The 19,227-nt window shown below is 48.7% G+C and overlaps 1 protein-coding gene across 2 annotated transcripts in view; it reads right to left on the bottom strand.

The window, feature by feature from the left end:
* The window catches only part of TTC21A (tetratricopeptide repeat domain 21A), a 1,029,691-nt gene that overhangs the window by 952,627 nt on the left and 57,837 nt on the right, over window positions 1-19,227 (bottom strand). For both annotated transcript variants that reach the window (XM_069647746.1, XM_069647747.1), the window contains exon 3: window positions 12,384-12,494. In XM_069647746.1, coding sequence (XP_069503847.1) covers window positions 12,384-12,494 — 111 coding nt within the window. The remainder of the gene's footprint in view (window positions 1-12,383; window positions 12,495-19,227) is intronic.

Below are 19,227 nucleotides of genomic sequence, written 5' to 3'. Positions count from 1 at the left end.
GTCCTCCCTACTGACAGGCACAGTCCAGTATCCATTGGTCGGGTCTATTGCAGTGAATACCTGTGACCCCTGGATCTGGGCCAGCCCTTGGTCAATGTAGGGCAGAGGCCATCGGGAAGTATGGACCCGTTTGTTGAGCTCCCTGAGGTCGGCGCAGAGTCTCCACTGGCCGTTTGGCTTCAATATTCCCAGCACCGGATTATTGAAGGTGCTGTGAACTGGACGGATTATTCCCCGGGACTCAAGGTTCTTAATTATTTCAGTAAGGGACTCCATTGATGCGAGAGGCAAGCGATATTGCTTCACAAACACAGGAGTCATGCCAGGGTCCGTGGGGATTGTTGTTGTGTGGATGTCGGTGCGGCCACAGTCATATGAGTCTACTGCAAAGAGATCTTGGAAATTCAAGAAAACTTGTTTCAACTTTTGCTTTTGTTCCAGAGTCACACAGGCATCAGCTAGGTTGACTCTCTCTTCCACCATCTGCCTGAAGCCTGGAAAGACTTCTGGTTTGGCTATCTCAGCGGCCTCCTCCAGCTGGGTGGAGAAGTCCCTGGTCAGAGTGCTGATTTGGACTGGAGGCTTCAGGTGGGAAAGGCAGCCCTCATGGACCTGGAAAATCACCTCATCCCTTCTGAAGTCACAAGTCACATCTTCCTTACCATGAGGGCAAGAAGTGTACACCAGGAAGTTCCCCCCATGCCGGGTAAAAATCCTGTCTGGTGTTGTATCATCCTCACTGTCACTGTCAAAACAGTCCTTGGGGATTGGTCCTAACAGTTCATTACCTAAATCAATGGAAAAATGTCGGTCATCAACCGCCATTCCAATAATGGTGCCTGCGGCTAGAGTAATACTCTTTAAGTCGCTGTTATCCACCTCTATTAGAATGGTGTCATGTTCTATGTTGACTAATGGAGTTGGGTTTACCCCCAACCCTTGCTGTTGGAGAGAAGCGTTTAGATGTATGTAAGCATCAGGGTTTTTCAAATGTTGTCCTCTTTTAGCTTTCACTTCCAGGGAGAATTGTCGGGTCCTTTCTGGGATGGTGACTTCCTCTTTGATCTGAATTTCAACTGCATAAGGTAGCAATTGAGCTGACCTAAATGCTTTTTCTGGATCATCAAAGCCCATGGGATTATCCGCTAATCGGGACCAAGCTTTGAGGTTTATTAGGTCCAAACTAATGGCAAAGCGATTGAGAATGTCACTGCCTAAGTAAAAAGCGGCAGTGACGTCTCGCACGACCCAACAATTGTGGACTATGCTCTTGTTGCCAATGGAGATTTTGATCATTCACCTGCTTGGCAGGAGATGTTTGGAATTGGGTGCTTCCAGGTCCATTTCCCATTTGTCTATCAGTTTGAATGTGGGAATGGCTGGATCTTTTGGGAGTTGGCGGAACATGGCTTCGCTGATGAAGCTCTTACCGTTGTTCACACACACTCGAGCGAGAACAGAGTCCTTCCCATCATTTAACTGAACAGGGATGAACAACTGCTCTCCAATTTGCTGAATCTCAGCCAGGCTCTGAGCTGATTTCACATCTTTCTGGACTATAGGAGTGGGAGTTTCTGATTGTGGATTAGTAAAGAATTTCAGGGTGTTTCCTTCCAGTGTGGAATACCACCTTAAACTGGAAGGAAGGTTGATTTTCAGAAATAGAGAGGACCCCCCATCACCAGTCTGTTGTCCTACTGCTATTACTGTCACGTCTGGAATTTGGTTGTTCTGGAAGTGAAATTCTACTTGGTCAGATTTTTGTTCAACCATGTGGCAGGTGCCGTTTAAACTAACATGGTTGACACTCTGTTTTAATTTTATTGGTCGGCTAGTCTGGGTCCAGAGGACCTTGTTTACGCAATCTATTAAGGGTGACAACCTCCTCAGGAGGTCATTCCCCAGTAAACAAGGGGTGCCCTCTGGAGTCACTACTATGACCGAGTGTTTCACCTTGTGTCGCCCGATCTTAATGTCCAAGTCTGCAGTCCCCTCAACGGGAATTTCCTTCCCGTCAAAGTTCTGCAGTTGTCCAGGAAGAGAGGTGAGAGGAATTTGGTAATTCTCTCCCCTTCCTGCATTCAGTTCGTCAAAGGCCCTTCTGGACAGAAGGGTAGCTTGAGATCCAGTGTCCACCAGTGCCAAAATTGTACCCTGCCCCTGTACTTGTACCGGGGCATAGTATCTTCCCTCCTTCTCCTCAAGGGGGCACAGATAATGCACATTTTTGGACAACTGGTGGGCTAACTTTCTGGTTTTTGACATCGCTAGCGAAGAGATTTGGGCAGAATTCTGTAGAGAGCCTTGGGAATCTGAAAGAAAAAGTTGGCAACTGGAGATCAGAGCCATTGTGGGTTCCCCTGGCTCCGGTTCTGGGCCGCCCCCCCCTTTTTGGAGGCAGTCACCAGGATGGGCTTGAACCAGGGGATTTTCTTGCTGTTGGTTCTGGGATGAGATGGTGGGCAGCGGTAGCTCAGTCTCCACATCTCCCCAGTCTGGATTTGCATCCCTAGGGACCCATTTTTCTTTGGGAGGAGTTCCCCCCTCTCTGAAGGAGAAGATCCTTTTCCCAGGATCCTCTGAGGATCCCTCTCCCTCAAATTGGAAGATCTGTACCTCCTCCTCAAACTGAGTCTGTTTGGGTCTTTTGTTTCTCCTACCCCCCCCTCTGCTCCTTAGGAGGCAGACTTTCAGGGGCAAGAGATTTTGTTTCCGGTTCCTGGGTTTCCAGGGGCTGTTTACAAGTGAGGAAGGAAGCTTCCTCCAAGGCTTTACACCCCCCTTCCCTTTGTGCCTCCTCCCTGGGAACCGGTGAGTTATCGGGGTGCTGCCCCTGTCATTGTTCTGGAGCACCAGGTCCAGAGTTTGGGGCATTCTGCGGTGGCACGCTCATCTGAGGGTTCTGTTGAGCCCTCAGTATGTGACCCAGATCCCGTGCCATATTTTGGACCTGGCGCTCTAACTGGGAAACCCGCTCAGGCTGATACGGGGCTCTATTTTCTCCCCTGGGCTGATCCCGGGAAGGGTAGCTATCCCTTCTCTGGTAGTACCCCTGGTTGGGAAGATTTTGGTACCCCTCCACCCTTGGCCTCCCCTCTCCCGGATTAGGTTGTCTGGGCTCAGGGAATTGGAGAAAGAAGGATGGATGATTTTGGGGCTGGAAATTGGGTGGATACCTGGGGAAAAAGTTCTGCCCAGGATTTGGAGAATTTCTGCCCTCCTGTGGGAAGTTGGGAGGGAAGTTCCCTGGGTTAGGTGCTTGGCTGGATCCCCCCCCCTTGGGCTGGAGGAGTCCACACATAACCCAGGATGGGTCGATTTCCCTTGTAACGGGGACTTACATAGTCAGGAGAGCGAGGGACCCCATTTGTGGGACTACCTCCTTGACTCCCTGTTTGTGACTGGCCCGAGGACCTTCTGGGCCTAGCATTATTAGGTGCAGGTAGGTTTTTAGGCCCCCCCATCTCCAAATCCAAAACGAGGGCAACCTTTACCTCTACCACCTTGGCAGCAGCAGGGGTGCTGTTAGTTTTGGGGTTTTTGGGCTGGTTTTTGTTTTCCACCGGTTTCTGCACCTCGTAGATGCGGGTGGCTTGTTCAATGACCCATTCTAAAGATCTTTTCTCATGAAAATCTCTCACGAGCTGGGTCATTATATATTTGGGCAAGGCATGGAAAAATGTATTGACGAATTCTCTGCTGTCTGTGCGCACCCTCCTGGTGGTCTGCGCAAAGGCCCGTTTCAGTTCTTGCACAAATTCTTGTGGGGCCTGATCCTCCCCACATTGCAAATTGTAGGCTGCCTTGCGAGCCTCTTGAGGATTTCTGTGAACAGAAAAATGTTTCAAGATGGCCGCCTTGTAGGTGGACCATCTTAAATGATTTTGGTCCTCCAGCCCCGCAAAGAAACTGGAGTATTCCGGGGAGAAGGTCCACTTTACATATCGAATACAGCTTTGGCTGTCCTTCAAATGGAAAGTCTCCATCATTTGCTCAAACAACTCTAAGTGCTCCCAAACAGAATACTTGGCGTTCTTATGATAAGGCGTGATGACGCTCCTGATTGCCTTAATCTGCTTTAAGGGGTCCTTAAGCAAGGCCCTTTTTGTCTGATTGACCCTTTTGGTCCGGGTAACCCTGGTCCATTCATCTTCTGACTCAGAGGCACTGCTCCCAGAGGTTCCCGTCTGTTCTTCCAGGTTTTCCAGGATTCTGCGAGCCTGGGAATGGCTGGCAGAATGTGGGGAGCTGGTCTCCTGTGTCCTGTACCGCTCAGAGGAGTCTTCAGATCCCTCCTTGCTGCCAGGATTTGATGGGTACCCCCCCCCACTGACCTAACTGGGCAGAGGTTTTCAGGATGCCCTTAATGGGCCTACTCTCCTGGGGTTCCCCATTAAATTGCACTGTGCTTGGGTGCCCATACCCGGATGCCCGCCACTCCATTCCTGGGTGGTACTGGCCTATGAGCCGCATGCTTCTGGCTGGATAGTAATTTGCCATCCCTGTGGCCCTGTGCTCATGTGCGCCAGGGGACATGGGGGTGGCAGAGTCCAGGGACTGAGAGAGATAAAGGCCTCTGGTACTAGGGCTCCTGGGGTTATGCTCAGGAGTTTCTCTTTCCCAGCGAACCTCATCTCTATCCGCCCCTGCTCCCTGTTGCAATGCAAGAGCCTGCGCCTTCAGTTCCTCAGTTAAGGCCTTTCTAGACTCTATCAGTCTCTCCTACATCGCTACCTGTTGTTGGAGCCTATCATTGTGCTGGCAGAGAGCCTCGTTTTCTCTCTGTGCCTCCTGATTGGTCCTGGAGTACTGGGCCAGTCTCTGCTGCAGGAGGGTTACCTCCTGAGCTGTGTCCCTATTGGCCTGCTCCTTTCTTGCTAGAGCATCCTCCACCCTCCTGGTGTGCTTTAACAAGTTCTGGTGTTCTTTTTGGAGGTCACCCAGTCCCTGGTGGGCCAGGTGATTTTCTTCCATTTTTCTTTTTAAGTGGCAGACTTCCTGGCCTAAGGTGTCCCTTTCCTGACTAAGAGTCTGCATCTGTACCGTCAGGTCGTCCCTTTGCCTTTGGAAGGCACCAGCTTTCTGGCGCTCCTGATCAAACTCTGCCTGGGTATCCAGGTCTTTCAGCATCAGTTTATTGCTCTCTGCCTTCTCCATATCTAGGTGGCTTTGCAGGGTGACTACCTGCTCAGCACATGCCCTATTGAAGTCTAACTGTTGCTCCAGCTTTTTCTGGCTCTGCAGTAGGGAGTCCAAACCTTCTTGGTACTCCTTCTGCAAGGCCAGAAATCTGGTATCCTGGTCAGCCTTTTCCTGTTGCAGGATGTCCATATCCCTCTTTATTTTAATGATGTGCTGTCTACTCTCATTTTCTGACTCCTGGCTCCCCTGCAGCCTCTGCTCAGAAGAGACCAGGTCAGATTGGACCTTCTCTAACGCCATCTGTCGCTTATTCGCCAGATCTTGGCTTTCAGTACATTTATCCTGCATGTCTCCCATATATAGGTACAGGTATGCCGCTATCCTAACCATCTTGTCTTGTTCATCCTTAGCTTTAGGAGCCATGTATAGTTCACTCAGGGCCACATGTAAGGGACCCTGATCTCTCCATATATCTGACCCTGTTTCCGTGACCTGGTGCGTGATGGCCTGCAACCAGACCATGCGGTCCTGGTGAGTCCACTCACCTCTCACAAATAACTTATGTAAGAAGTGCTCTCTGGCTATTTTCATGTCTACTAAGGTCGTCATTCTGGAATTTGAGTTCCTTCCTGACTTACAGAAGTTTGTATTTTATTTTTGCAAAACAGACCTTTTCCTTAGAGCGTTCCTTTGAGGAGTGCTTTACAGCGTAACACAGCGTGGTGATCCGACCGGATATGTGTATCTGGTCAGCTGGCACACTGTATTAATCTGCACAAGTGATAGATCTAATCCGGAATCCCCGGCTACGAGCCCCCAATTTGTAAGAGGATTCAATTCAACACTACAGCTAAGTCAATGCCTAGTCTGGGATACTGAATGGAAACCCTTATTGATATATCTTTATGTCCAGTTCATGCGTTCTGGATGACTACCCCTATATAACACCCCTCTCTTGGAATCCCCCTGACCCCACTGAGCCAAGAAGTAGTTCTGTTTTGCAAGTTAAAAGGTTTATTTGATAATTTAAACAATAGATATATATATATCACACTTTATAATACTTAATAATTGAATATCACACTTAATCTTAGCAGTAATCAATAATGGATAGTCTGGCACTAGCACACTTGTGAATAGGAACAGAAGAATAAGGTGGTAGAGAATGCTTTATATAAGTTCAGATGGATGCAATGTTGAATGAAAATGCAATACAGAAAATACTCAATATGATTTCAACAAAACAATGTAATCACTTTTCTCTGGCAATCCCCTCCCCCCTTTATGCAATGCAAGGAAATGGAAGGAAAGCACACAGTTCTCAGAAATGCAATCAAATGTAATTCAGTTCACCCCAGCAAGCTTAGACTACAGAAGTTTGAAACACAGGCCCAAAATGCTTTTATATGTGCTGGCAATGAAGTGAAAAATATGCTAAAATGCTTTTAATTACCTCTAGAGGTTCATGGTGAGTGGTATCTAGTTAATATTAGTCCAGGCTCACTCTAGCAATGATTCAGGGATGGTTCTTAAGAGGCAAACGAATTTTTAGCAAGGAAAGCAAGGAAGCTACTGTTTTCCCACGTGGAGAAATTTGCAAATCGCGGCAAATTCGCGAGTGCGTTTTTCGCGATTGCGGCAAAAGTGTATGGAATAGGAATGCGGTTCTAGGTTCGTTGAAAAGCCAAGATTCCCAGCTTTCAGAGGAAAGTTACTGCAAGTTCCTAGCACAAACGGTTACGGAGTTATGAACGATTTTGTGAAGGTTGTTTTTCAGATTGGAAATGTTAAAGTTCAAAGCGACAGGTTACAGCTTGCAACTAGAAAATGACAGGTGACAGCTTTGCAAATGACAGGTGACAGTTAGGAGGCAGTTCTACTTAGATTAAAATAGCTTGGATTATATTATTTTAACTAAGAGATTGGTTCTGCACAGTTCTGCTAGGTACTCACAATATATTTTGAAATAAATGGGCCTCGCCACGGATCTGGTCAGGTTTTCTTCACTCGCCACGGACGGTCTCTGCGCACAGCGTCTGGGTCAGGTCTACTCTGCTGGTCTGGTCTGGGTCTCTGGTTCTGATCAGGTCTGTGGGTCCGGATACAGCGGTCTCCGGTTCAGCTGGTCTCTCTCTGGATACAACACTGCTCTCTGGCAAATGGCAAGAGCTCTTGCAAAGAATTCAAACAGCTCGCCTGGCTGTGATAATGGCAATGATTTGAGGCCTGCTAAAGAGGGATTTAGCTTGTAGTTGACCTCTCTGCTACAAATTCTGAAGTAAAGTCTTGGTCTCTGAAGGTGGATAGATTGAAGTCTCTATGTTGGCTCTCTGGAGGTTGATGGAGGTAAAGTATGGATTTTCCCGGCAGAGCGTCCCACAGCAGATGGAATAGAATGTCCCTATCTGTCCTGACTGTCTGCTTTTATGTGTTTTGAAAGTGGGTGTGTGTGCAGCATCACTAGCCAGCCCCTCTCTCAACTGCCCATTGGCCCAATTCTCCCCTCTCCCATGATTGGGGAAGGAACTGTGAGTCAGAGTGATGCTGTAGGTTTTATGGGTCAGAGGATCCTCCCCTGGTCAGTTTGTCCACAAAATCTATATTTGATCAAAATGCACACTCCATAGATACACAGTGGTTTGAAATTGCATGTACATATTACCTATCACACGAGGTAGTCTCTGTCCCAAATCTGCTCTTCCTAGGAGCTTGGGTTCAAAAATGGCAACATATTTCACTTTTAGGTGAGTTACCAATATTGGATTTTTCCCCGCATTTACCCAAATGTGTGCAAGGAGTATGGACATTAATTGATGAAGTGTCAGATTTTTAACATGCATACATTTTAAGTAATACCCTCTTAACTGCTAGCTTGCCCCCAGATCATGCCACCAGTTCTAAAAACCTCTTAAAATGTGGGCAGAAAAATCACAAGAATTATGGTATCATTTAAATAATTATGACAAGTCCGTACTATGAGTTATTCATCTTTTTCTAAAACCATATTCTGGCTACAGGGGTGTGTCTTTTCAGGTCACATGGTACAGAAACCAGTCTTTCCACTTTCTTCAAGCTCAGCCTCTGTCTCCAGTTTCTCCCCCTCCCAGTTTCTGCCAAGCCAGCTTGCTCTCACATGCAGTGCTCCTCCCCTTTCCTTCCAGGAGGAAGCCACATTTACGACTCCCACCAATAAAACATTTGCCTGAGTCAGGACAGGGCTTTGTTCAATTTCCTGCAGAGCCCAGGTAATTCAATCAGAGAAGTGTCAGATCCCTTTTGGTGGGAGCAGCAAAAGGCAGCTAGGCCTGGGAACACAGCTGTTGTGCAAGTCTCAACTCCTGTCGGGGGTAGCTGGTGGGCAGAATTCAGTTCCTTAAGCCAGGCCCCAGCTAATGTCACTTTTAGTTACCCAGTTTTCTGCATTCAAATAAAACTAACCATTTTTACATATGCAGCTAGAATGCTGATTCTAAGTTTAAAACTATGACATTTAAACAATTGCAACCTATGTGACACTCAAAAGTAGGTCACTCATTTCTTTTAAACATTTAGGTTTTTTAGTGTCTTTCAGTCCAAATTTACTTAAACTGCTGAAATCCACAGCTCAGACAGTCTTGTTATAAACCTTCAAGTCACTTCAGAATATAACTTTACATTGGATCCACCTCTCAGTAAGTCTTTCTTTGGCCTGCTTTGGGTTCATTTATTCAGTTTTACACAAAAAAAAAAGTCTGGTGTTGTTTTAAAACGCCGGCTTTCTGATAGTGGTGAGTACTGGTAATGCAACCATTTTGGGGATTTTTCTTGGATTAATGCATTCCAAACAGGAATGGTTCTCACATGGTAGTAAATCCTTGCTTAACATTGTTTTGATTGGGCTCCTTACAGTAAGATGGTTATGTGGAACCCCACAAAAGGCTTGAATCTTTAAAGTGGTCCAATGAGTCACGATTTCAGCAACTTTTTGACATCAGTAACAGTGGATTTTGTTAACAAAGATCTTTCTTTACACTGGTGGGAGGCAAGTTAGGTAACCATTTTGGTGTGCGCACAAACTGCGTGGTTCTCCTGGATTCTGGCGCACTTGTGGGCTTTTTGGCCATCTTGGATTTTCTAAGCCCACAGCACCAAATGTTGCAGCATGATAGCTCAAACGTGGGTCAGGACACCCAACATACCTCAAACCTCAAAGCCCCAGATTCGACAAGCAGATGGTTAATTTGAGGTTCTCTCGCGCATGCGGAAGGAGAATCTTGCTCATATGTTTGAGGTAACTTCAGAAGAACATGTCAAGCGCACAAGCACGGTTAAACACTGTCATTGCGATTTTATCAGGAAAGAATAGATGGAGCAAGAGCAGTGGAGCAAGCAAACCTTTGCTAAGATAAGCATGGAGGGCGGCAGGGCCCCACATGTGGGGTGGAGGGTACTGTAGCAGAATCAGGTGGCTGCCCTGTTAGCCAAGATGGGGTTTCAATCCACCCAATTATCATATGGAGATGGTGATGTGAGAGCCCCCCAAGTATGTCTCTTAAAAGTTCTGCTATGTTGTAGCATGATTTGGTGACAGCGAATGGAATCTTTTTACTACGTTGACAGTGGGGTTAATTGCTGTGATTATACTGTGAAATGCGTCATGGCTTACTGCCGTCAGGTGTTTGCACTACGCGACTGACTTGGCACAAGTGTACCAAAACGAACAGGTAGAAGCAAATGTATATGGCGGATCTTACAATGTGGGATAATGGGCTATTTCTTTGGGAGCCCATCTTATTGAAAAGAATAAGGTGGGAAGTGACTGTGCCAGGAACGCTCAGTCAGCTATAATAATACAAGATTTCTATCATTTGCTCGGTTTTTATAATCCTGGAATCCAAGCATTTCTTGGATTATGTGGGCATTGCTGCTAAATATCGGTGAGTGGAGGAGGTGGGATGAGCCTGACGTCCACACAGTTTAGAAAACATTGCGCTCTTCAGAGGAGGGCGGTCAATTAGTCTCGACTCACTCTTCACTATTCGCGTATGCTATGGAGCACCAAAGCTATTGATCAAATACTGACAAACAGGAGACAGGTCTAGGTGGTGCCCTAAAGTAGGGCGCACAATTTCAAGTTGGAAGTTACAAGCAAGCCATAAAAATCACTCGCCACCTCAATTCTATACATACAGATAGCACACCATTTCCTACTTGCTGAGAGTCAATTAGCACTAGCCAATGGCTAGTGCCGAGTGAAAATTGTGCGCCCTGCCTGAAGGATGAGGAATGGGGCACTAAAATGGTGTTATGAATTATTAGATTAAGCTAATATATTTTAAGTACTTACACTGTGCTTACCTCACCCCAACATAAGAACAATCATGAAATAAAAGATAAAGGCACTAGAGGCAGGCTCTCTCTAGGCATTTACATATATGGTGGGACTGTCAGAAGCTCAGCGACTGTGGCAAGGGGTGGTTAATAAGTGTGCAAATTTTAGTGCATGTTCGCTGAGGGCTAACATGAACTCTGCTTATTGGGCTTGATCCCTGTGAAAAAGAAAGGTAAACTGATAAGCAAGTTTGTAGTGCTCGGTCTGCTCCCGGATAAGTGTTGCATTGCTTAAAGCTAGAAAATGGTGAATGTACTGCTCTTGACGTCATTGAGTAGCGGCGATGGGCAGCTACGCAAAGGGACCCAAGGATTAGGTCTGAGAAATTCACAGATGATGACAAAAGGTACTCCCATTAAGGCTTCTGGAAGACTTTGACACAGCATCGGATCGGTAGTGTTAAAAACAAGATTTAGTAAACAATTTATAACACAAAATTTAATTTATGTAGTATGTATCAATAACATGTGTCCTTTGGCGCTAAAATAAAAGGGGCACGTTTTGCCCAACTCAAAAAGAACACATTTATCAACCTTGGAATGACGAAAGGCTGAGGCAAACCTACGGATTACATTGAGATCACTACTGCAAGCACACACACTCAAATTTACAAAGTGAAATAGATTGCAAGTAGAATGAGGACAGTGAGGTGTGGTGGCCAATCAATGGCAGCATGAAAACATTGCCCAACGGTAGGTAGCCTGGGCTTAAAACAACTAAAGTTACACATCTTTTACTTTGGTTTCAACAGCACAGCAGAAAATGAGAAAACAATGCACAGACTTTATAACTGGCCCCTCTTGCAAGGAGCCCTGTTAATGTTCTGCTCATGGTTCCCTGGTCCGCCCATTTGCCTTTTCTGCGAAATATGCAATGCTGCATCATAGGAACTCTCCTTAAGGGAGGCCTGAGTGAACGGGATATCCCCATAGCCCTCTGCTTCCTTGTCACTTCTCCCTGGCCGAGGGCTGCCCAGGAGTGGAAATATGCGCATGTAGACACTTATATATCACTGTCAACATTGTTGAGGGGGGCAGCACCAGACAACACCCGCACAACTAAAGTTCTCAGAGTTTATCAGACACAGAGAATTGGGACAGATAGAGGCTGGGCCACAGACACTGACTTGGGACTGATAGGGTTCGGAACTGTGGAGATAATGGGGAAGGAAGACTTTGAGAGGAGAGGGCATGAAGTATGAAACTTGGGCAGGCGGGAAAAGGCACACAGAATTGTTATAAAGCAGTGTATAGAAGGTGCTGTAAAAGGAAAGGCCACAGAGATGCTACGCAAAAGTACCCAAATACAACAGGACATGGAAAGGAGAGTCCTAAATGGGGGAAGAAGGTGGACAAGGCACAGCATGAGTCAGCAAAAGAAACATTAGTAAAGTGTATGCGGTGCAAGTGTGCTGCAGAGGGAGCTGAGCATACACACAACACGTGATAGGGGTGCAAGTGACGAGGGTCAGCAAAAGAAACATTAGTAAAGTGTATGCGGTGCAAGTGTGCTGCAGAGGGAGCTGAGCATACACACAACACGTGATAGGGGTGCAAGTGACGAGGGGTGCATGACTAATACAACAGACCAAAAAAAGAGAGGAATGCTTTGAATAATACGTGAAATGAAGTAGACACAATTTACAATAGATCAGGATATATATTATTTTAACACTTGAGAAGGGGCAATGAAAATATACAATTCACTTTCATTTTAGAGATAACATACAACTTTGTAGAGACGTGTTGCTCTTTTTCCATTTTTATGCAGATTTGGATACCACTTCTATCACAGGTTTTTGTTAATGTGAAGGCATTGCATAAGCATAATGTAAAGCATAGTGTTCGTTTCTAAGCCAAGATCCACTTACCAACTACTTGGCTTCTCTTGTGTGCATAAATAAGTGCCATTATGGAGCACAGGGAAACATCTGGGACATCTTTCAGAGTCTCAAGCTCTCGGATAGCCTCTTGAATGTGATCTGTAAAGAAAGGCAGATTCTTAAAAGTAATGCCAAGGCATCAATCTTTGTAAATCACCAGCGTCTTCATAAACACAACCAATAAAGTAATCCCACACGCAGCAACATATACTTTGTACTTGAATAGGTGTTACAACTTTGCTATCTACTGTGATGAACAAGGACCCAACCTAAAGTCTCCTCGCAGGTGGGCAGGGAACGGCAGATGCTTCCTGATTCTGACCCTGGGGGCGGTATTAGCAGGGAGGATCAACTGGGAGGAGTCGGGCCCCAGGGGAGCGGCAGGGTCCGTTGGGTGAGATGCAGTATTTGTCTTTCGCTAGGGAAGAAATATCAGTGATGCCAAAATATGTAATGGCTTGTTGTCAGAAATAACGTTTAACTTCCCAAGCTGAATATCTTAATGTGGGTGAAAACATTCATAACCACTTATGCATTGGGAGACACCTATTAAAATCATGGAGATTTATCCCTGATTAAGACCCCGAAAATCTTTATTTCTCTGTAAAGCCGAATCTTTCAATTAATCCTTATGATATTCCTTTAAGGTATATAATTAAGTAAAGAATCAAGCATGAAATTAAAATTTCCATGAGAAAAGCTGATTTTTACATTATGGACTCCAAGTCCCATAATCCCCAAAGTACTGGGAAGAAGAAAAAGGTCAAAGAGGTACGAAACAGCAAAGTGCAGGTTGTTAATGGAAATGACCCACACCTGAGGGACACTGCGAGGTATAAAAGGCCCCTCAGGCGAGACCACCAGGGGGCGCGGATCGTGATGGCTGCGTGAAGACTGGCTCTGCCATCAACTGTCCCGCGGCGGACAGCAGAGGCTCCTTCACCTGGCCAGAGCGGCTCTCACAGGTTGTGAGATACAGAACGGGACACCGAGGGTGCGGTGGCAGAGCCCCTCCAGCGAGCGGGGGCTCCCGGGGCGAGGGACTGCCGAGACGGCCTGGCTACGACTGGGTGAGCTGCATGCAACCCCCCGTGGTGGGAACGGAGCCTTGGAGGGACCACCAGGCCCTGGTGTCATCCCACGGGACAGTGCAGTAAAGTTCCTGCGGGAGGACTGTCGTGAGAGGAGCTTGGACGCGCTAAGTAGCAGGCACAGTGGGACGTGGCAGAACGGCCCAGAGGAGCTTCATGTCTGGGAGCGGCAAAGTAGCTACAGAGAAGCGAGGGGGAGGGCCCTGGAGCCCTGTAAACTGTAAGCGGCATCCCTCATCCCTCATGGCAGCAGAGGGACAGGAGGTGCAGTGTCCTGGTGCAGAGGATTGGGGGGACACAGCCAGTGCTCCCCCGCAACATAGTGCTGTCCCAGAGAGCTGGTCAGGCGGCAGCGGAGCGGATGCCAGGAGCAGAAAGTTGATGGAGAGGAGCCAGAACTCCAGGGATTTAAGATGGCATCCCACACCCCCCGCGGGTGATTGAAAGACAGTGGGTGAGGAGGCCCAGTGGGGAGGACTTGAGGGCACCGCTGAGCCCCACCAACTCCGAGGGACCCCGGGAGGTTTGGAGCCCCTGGGGGGAGCAAGAGGCAGGAGGCCTGGAGGAGAGCAGGAGGAGGCCTGAGCAGGTGTGTCCAGGGCCCCATGAGAGAGGCGACTCGTAGTGGCTGGCGCAAGGGGAGACTAGCAGCCTACTGAGGAGTAGCTAACAGTGGGGCAAGGCCTGGTTGGGTCAGCATGGAGGTGATCAGGAACCTGGGGTCCCCCTGTTGAGGAGCAGAGGAACTGTGGACACTGGGGAAGGGCCACGCATTCTTGGAGGTCCCATGGCTAACTGAGCCCCCTGTCCTGAAGTGAGGCAAGGCAGGTGTGAGGAACCAGGGTCTAGAGTGTATAGGCCCTTGTGAGTTAAAAAGGCCCCCCAAGAACTTGAAAGGCACTGCATGCAGAGTTTTTGAGCAGGTGCAGGCGCCATACAAGACTAAGACCGGCAGCACAGTGGCTAAAGTTGGAGCAGAGAGGGCCATGTGAGGCGCACAAGGTAGAGAGGGCTGGCAGGCGTGTGGGAGCTCTGACATCCCACTTGTGAGAGGCCCGTTGAGAAACTGGAGAAGGATGTCCCTCGGGGGGAGGGGAGAAGGCTCCCTACAGCGCTTCAGGAGGGAACCCACAATGGAGGTGGTGGGGACAGGAAGTAAAGGAAGAGAAGCGGGCGACAAGGGAGACCCACCACGCCTGACGAGGGAAGATCTGAAGTACATATTCCACGAGATCAAAGCCATCAGGGGTGACATTCAGGCCTCCATCTGCGACCTGAAGAGGAGGGTGGACAAGCTGGAGGACAAAATAGAGGGAATGGAGAACAACCACCTCCAGGTAGACTTCTTGGAAATGAAACATGAAGCTAGGCTGACGGACCTGGAGACACGTGAAGAGGATATCCTTCTGAAAGTCGATGACCTTGAAAATAGAGAGCGCTGCAACAATCTGCGCATGCTGGGCCTGAGTGATCAGAAAGGCGAGACAGCTGCAGAAGTGGGAAGGAAGGTGGAGGGCCGGATCAATGCCCTTTTCCTCTCGGAGCGAAGCAAGACAGTCCAGTTGGAGAGGGCCAATAGAGGTGGGGGTGGTAGGAGTGGAGGCCCGAGATCGATAGTCGTCCGCTTCCTCAGATAAAGGGACAGGATGGAAGTCTTGGAAAGGGCAAAATGCGTTGGAACCCTGCAATATAAGGAGGACTCGATTAAAGTGTTTCAGGACCTCTCAGCCCTTATGTTGTCACGTAGAAGGGACTGCCGCCCCCTCCCAAAAAGGCTGACAGAAAAGGGCCTCCGATACCGCTGGTCATACCGATTCGCTCTGTGTTTTGAGATGGGCGATACGGACTACCGGATCACAAACAGCGAGGAGGCACAGCAGGTGCTACAGTCCATGTGGCAGGCGCCTCCTGACCCAGATACGAATGCAGAAGTTGACCAGAAAAGCTCAAACTCAGAGCGAAGGAAGGAGGACATGGCTAAGAAAAAGATGCCTGGGGAAGGAAGTACAAGAAATTGAACACCCCACCCACGGGGAAGTGACTGGAAGCACTCAGGGTTCCACTTAAGTGTCGGTTTGGAAGTGGTAGAGGAGAGAAGTGACAGTGTGGAGGGTCTCATGTCCTCAAATGCTTTTACTTAAGTGAGGGAGGAGAAAAGCGGTTGCACGGATGGCCTATGGGCCTCAGATGTTGGGTTTCGAATGGGGGAGAAGAGAAGTGATTGTTTGGATGGATGGCGTAGCGGTAGTCATTCTTGGTGGCCTATCACATGGTGGGTGTCTCTGGTTCGAAAAGGAGGAGAGGGAAGTATGTGAGGGGGTTGGGATGAGTGGAGGGAGGGAATGGGAGGTGGAGGGAGGGGATGGGAGGTGGGGGACGGGACTGGGACGGTTGGGTAAATTAGTTGTCATGGGAACGAAGGGGCCGAGAGCTAGTTGGAAAATTGGCAATGGTGCACAGGGATGAGGATGGGCGGGAGCACGTGCTCAGGGCGGCAACGTTAAATGTTAAGGGGTTAAATTCGCCCACAAAGCGCTCACTGGCGGCGAGGGAATTCCATAATCAGCGGCTTGATATTATGCTCCTACACGAAACAAGGATAGTGGTAGGAGAAGAGAGGCGCCTGCCCAGAGGGGAGATAGAACAGGCATTCTGGGCTTCGGGTAAGGCCAAAAAGGGAGGGGTTGTCATTTTGCTTCATAGACGGCTCCGTCTGGGGGACATGAAGATGTGGCGGAGGCCGGATGGTAGAGCATTCATTATCTCGGGCACTCTAGAGGGTGTTCAGATTATGCTGGCTACTATCTATTCTCCAAACCAGGGACAGCTCCCATTCTTCCAGGACACAGTGGCAGAAATACTGAGGCAGGCTAGTGGCTTAGTGCTCTCGGGGGGCGATTTCAGTATGTGGGCGAACCCTGTAATTGACAGAAGCAGCGGTGAGGTCCTAATGGAGAGAAGGGGCCTGCAGGCGGGGGTTAGGGGTTCTGCATCATCCTGGCAAGGGAGGGAATGTTAGATGTTTGGAGGGAGCTTCATCCGGAAACCAGGGACTACACATTCCCCCCCCCCCATGCATGGCACTAGGACGAGGATCAACTATTGGTGTTTCCAGAGGCTGTATATTGATAAGGTAACTAGCTTTGATCTCATCCCTATCAGCTGGACGGATCATGACATGGTTATAATGGGACTCTCCATGGTGGGCTTGCGAACAAGGGATTCCCTTTGGAAGTGCAACGACATGCTGTTGAAGGATGAGGTTTTTGCAAAGGGGATGAGGAAAGCCATAGGGGATTTCTTTCATGTACAATGATATGGGTGAGGTCGTCCCTTTCACGGTATGGGAGGCAGCAAAGGCGACATGAAGGGGGTTGCTGATTGGGATGGAGGTGGTGGGAAAGAAAAGGACTAGAACACTCATAGAGGAGAGACTGAGGGGGGAAATCCGAGACCTTAAGACCGAAAAGCAATGAGGCAAAGGGGCTTCCCAAGAGAGGCTGGCGCAAGCCAGGAAGCAGAGACAGGAGCTGTGGGAAGTGGAGGTGGGCAAGGTGGTGTCAGGGTTGTAGTCCCTCCAGTAACAATGCTACAAAAAAGGGGACAAAGCAGATGCCATGCTGGCATCCAGGCTAAGGGGACAACGGGCTGACCGGTGGGTGGAGGGGATTGAGGAAGCCGCGGGCAGGCTCCATAGAACCACGATGGGAGTATTGGACAAATTTGTTCGGTTTTATGAGGAGCTGTATGAGCAGGATGCAGTGGGTGGCGACTGCCAAGTGGCGCAGTACCTACAAGGAATTCCCTAGGGCCAAGATGGAGGAGTTAGAGGGTCCATTACGGGGAAGGAGGTGCTGAGGACGATCCACGGTATGAAGATAGAGAAAGAACTGGGGGATGACGGATACACAGTGGGCTTCTTTAAGACCTTTGCTAATCAGCTGGTCCCACACATGGTGAAACTCTTCAACTATATATTGTCCTTGGGGAGGCCCCCCCTCCTTTAGACGGGCCCTGATATCGGTTATCCCAAAGGAAGGGAGGGATCGCAAGAACTGTAAGTCCTACTGGCCCATATCAATCCTAAACGTGGACGCAAAGGTGTTCACATGGGTCCTGGCTTCAAGAATGGACCGAGTCATTGCCAGATTGATCAATTCCAACCAGGTTGGATTTGGTAGGAGGAGGCAGGGGGCAGATACACTAAGGAAGATGTTACACCTGATCGTCTAGGCTCGGAACAAGGAGGGTAATGCTATCACTGGACGCCGAGAAGGCTTTTGACAGAGTGGGCTGCGATTTCCTTTATGGGGTCCTAAGGAAATACGGGTTCAGGGATAGGATCATGAGGGGGATCCAGGCGCTAGGCTACTCCCCCACGGCAAGGGTGGCGGTCAATGGGAGGCTTTCAAGGGCCCTGAAGCTACAGAGGTGGACCAGACTGGGGTGCCCATTGTCCCCCCTGTTATCTGCCCTTTCCATGGAACCTCTAGAAGAGAAGTTCAGAGGGGCACCCCGGGTGGAGGGCATTGTGGTGGGGGAGAGGGAGTTTGAATTGGGGCTCTAAAGAACCCATTGAGCTCGGTGCCAGCGGCAATGGCGTTAATCGAGGAATAAGTCCCGGGCGGGTAGCTCAGCGGCAACGTGCTCGCCTTTGAAGAAAGATGACACGAAGCAAAACAGGTTCGAGCCCCGGGTCCGCGCTCTCTGGGTATTTAAGCGCATTATAAATATGCAACTAAGACAAAAACAATTACGCAACAAAAGAAATAAAAACTATTCCTGTAACAGCGCCTCGATGCCAGCGGGCTGTGTGAGCACTTTAGAAATGCAAAAATGAAAAAAATAAAAAGAGTCCCTTTCGGGCTTTAGGGTGAACCATCACAAGTCTGTCCTGTTCCCATTTGCTGGAGAAGGATTGAGGGATGTCGAGGCACTCAGGGGCTTCGGGGTGGACATCCCGGTGGAGAGCATTCGTTATTTGGGTATCAACATTACAAGGGCTTTGGGTGACCTTAGTGGGGCAAATTTCCCCCCTTTGTTGAACAAATTGTACAGCGAAATGGTCGAATGGAGTAAGCACATCTCATGGATGGGGCGGCTAAATGCTCTGAAAATGAACCTCCTCCCAAGGATACTATACCCATTCCAAATGTTGCAGGTGAAAGCCCCAGAGGAGCTTCTGAGAGAGGCCAAGGGCCGCATGTTACTTTTTATCTGGCAGGGACAAAATCCCAGAGTGGCATACGACACACTGGTACTACCACAGGAGCAGGGGAGGAGGGACTTCCCAGATTTAACCCTTTACTATAAGACCTCCCAACTGGGGGCAATGGTGCCACACCTTAGGGAAGATGCAGACAAACAGTGGAGAACCAACACTTGCGCCCCGCCACCTTGGGGGAGTGGTTATGGGTCCCCAGGGAAAGGGACCACAGGAGAATTAGGGAGCACCCGATATTGGGGGTGCAATGGGAAGTCTGGAGGCGGGGTGCCACTATGAGGGGGGGGTCACATCTGGGCCCCATCGATTAGGGATGATATCCCTGAGACCGAGAGATAACAGGTTAGGTTTGAAGCTGGACTGGTTAGGGTGGATCAGCGATGGTCGAAAGGGGCACTTTGTGGGGTTTCAGGAGCTTGAGATGGCCTTAAATGTGGGTAAACTTCCGGTCTTTCTCTACTTAAGGGTGAAATGCGTCCTCACTGCCGAGAAGTAGAAGGGCTCGCTCCAGAAGAAT

Source organism: Ambystoma mexicanum, chromosome 2q (genome assembly GCF_040938575.1).
Source record: "Ambystoma mexicanum isolate Mex_15411 chromosome 2q, UKY_AmexF1_1, whole genome shotgun sequence".
NCBI classification, from domain to species: domain Eukaryota; kingdom Metazoa; phylum Chordata; class Amphibia; order Caudata; family Ambystomatidae; genus Ambystoma; species Ambystoma mexicanum.
This window is presented reverse-complemented; position numbering and strand designations above follow the sequence as displayed.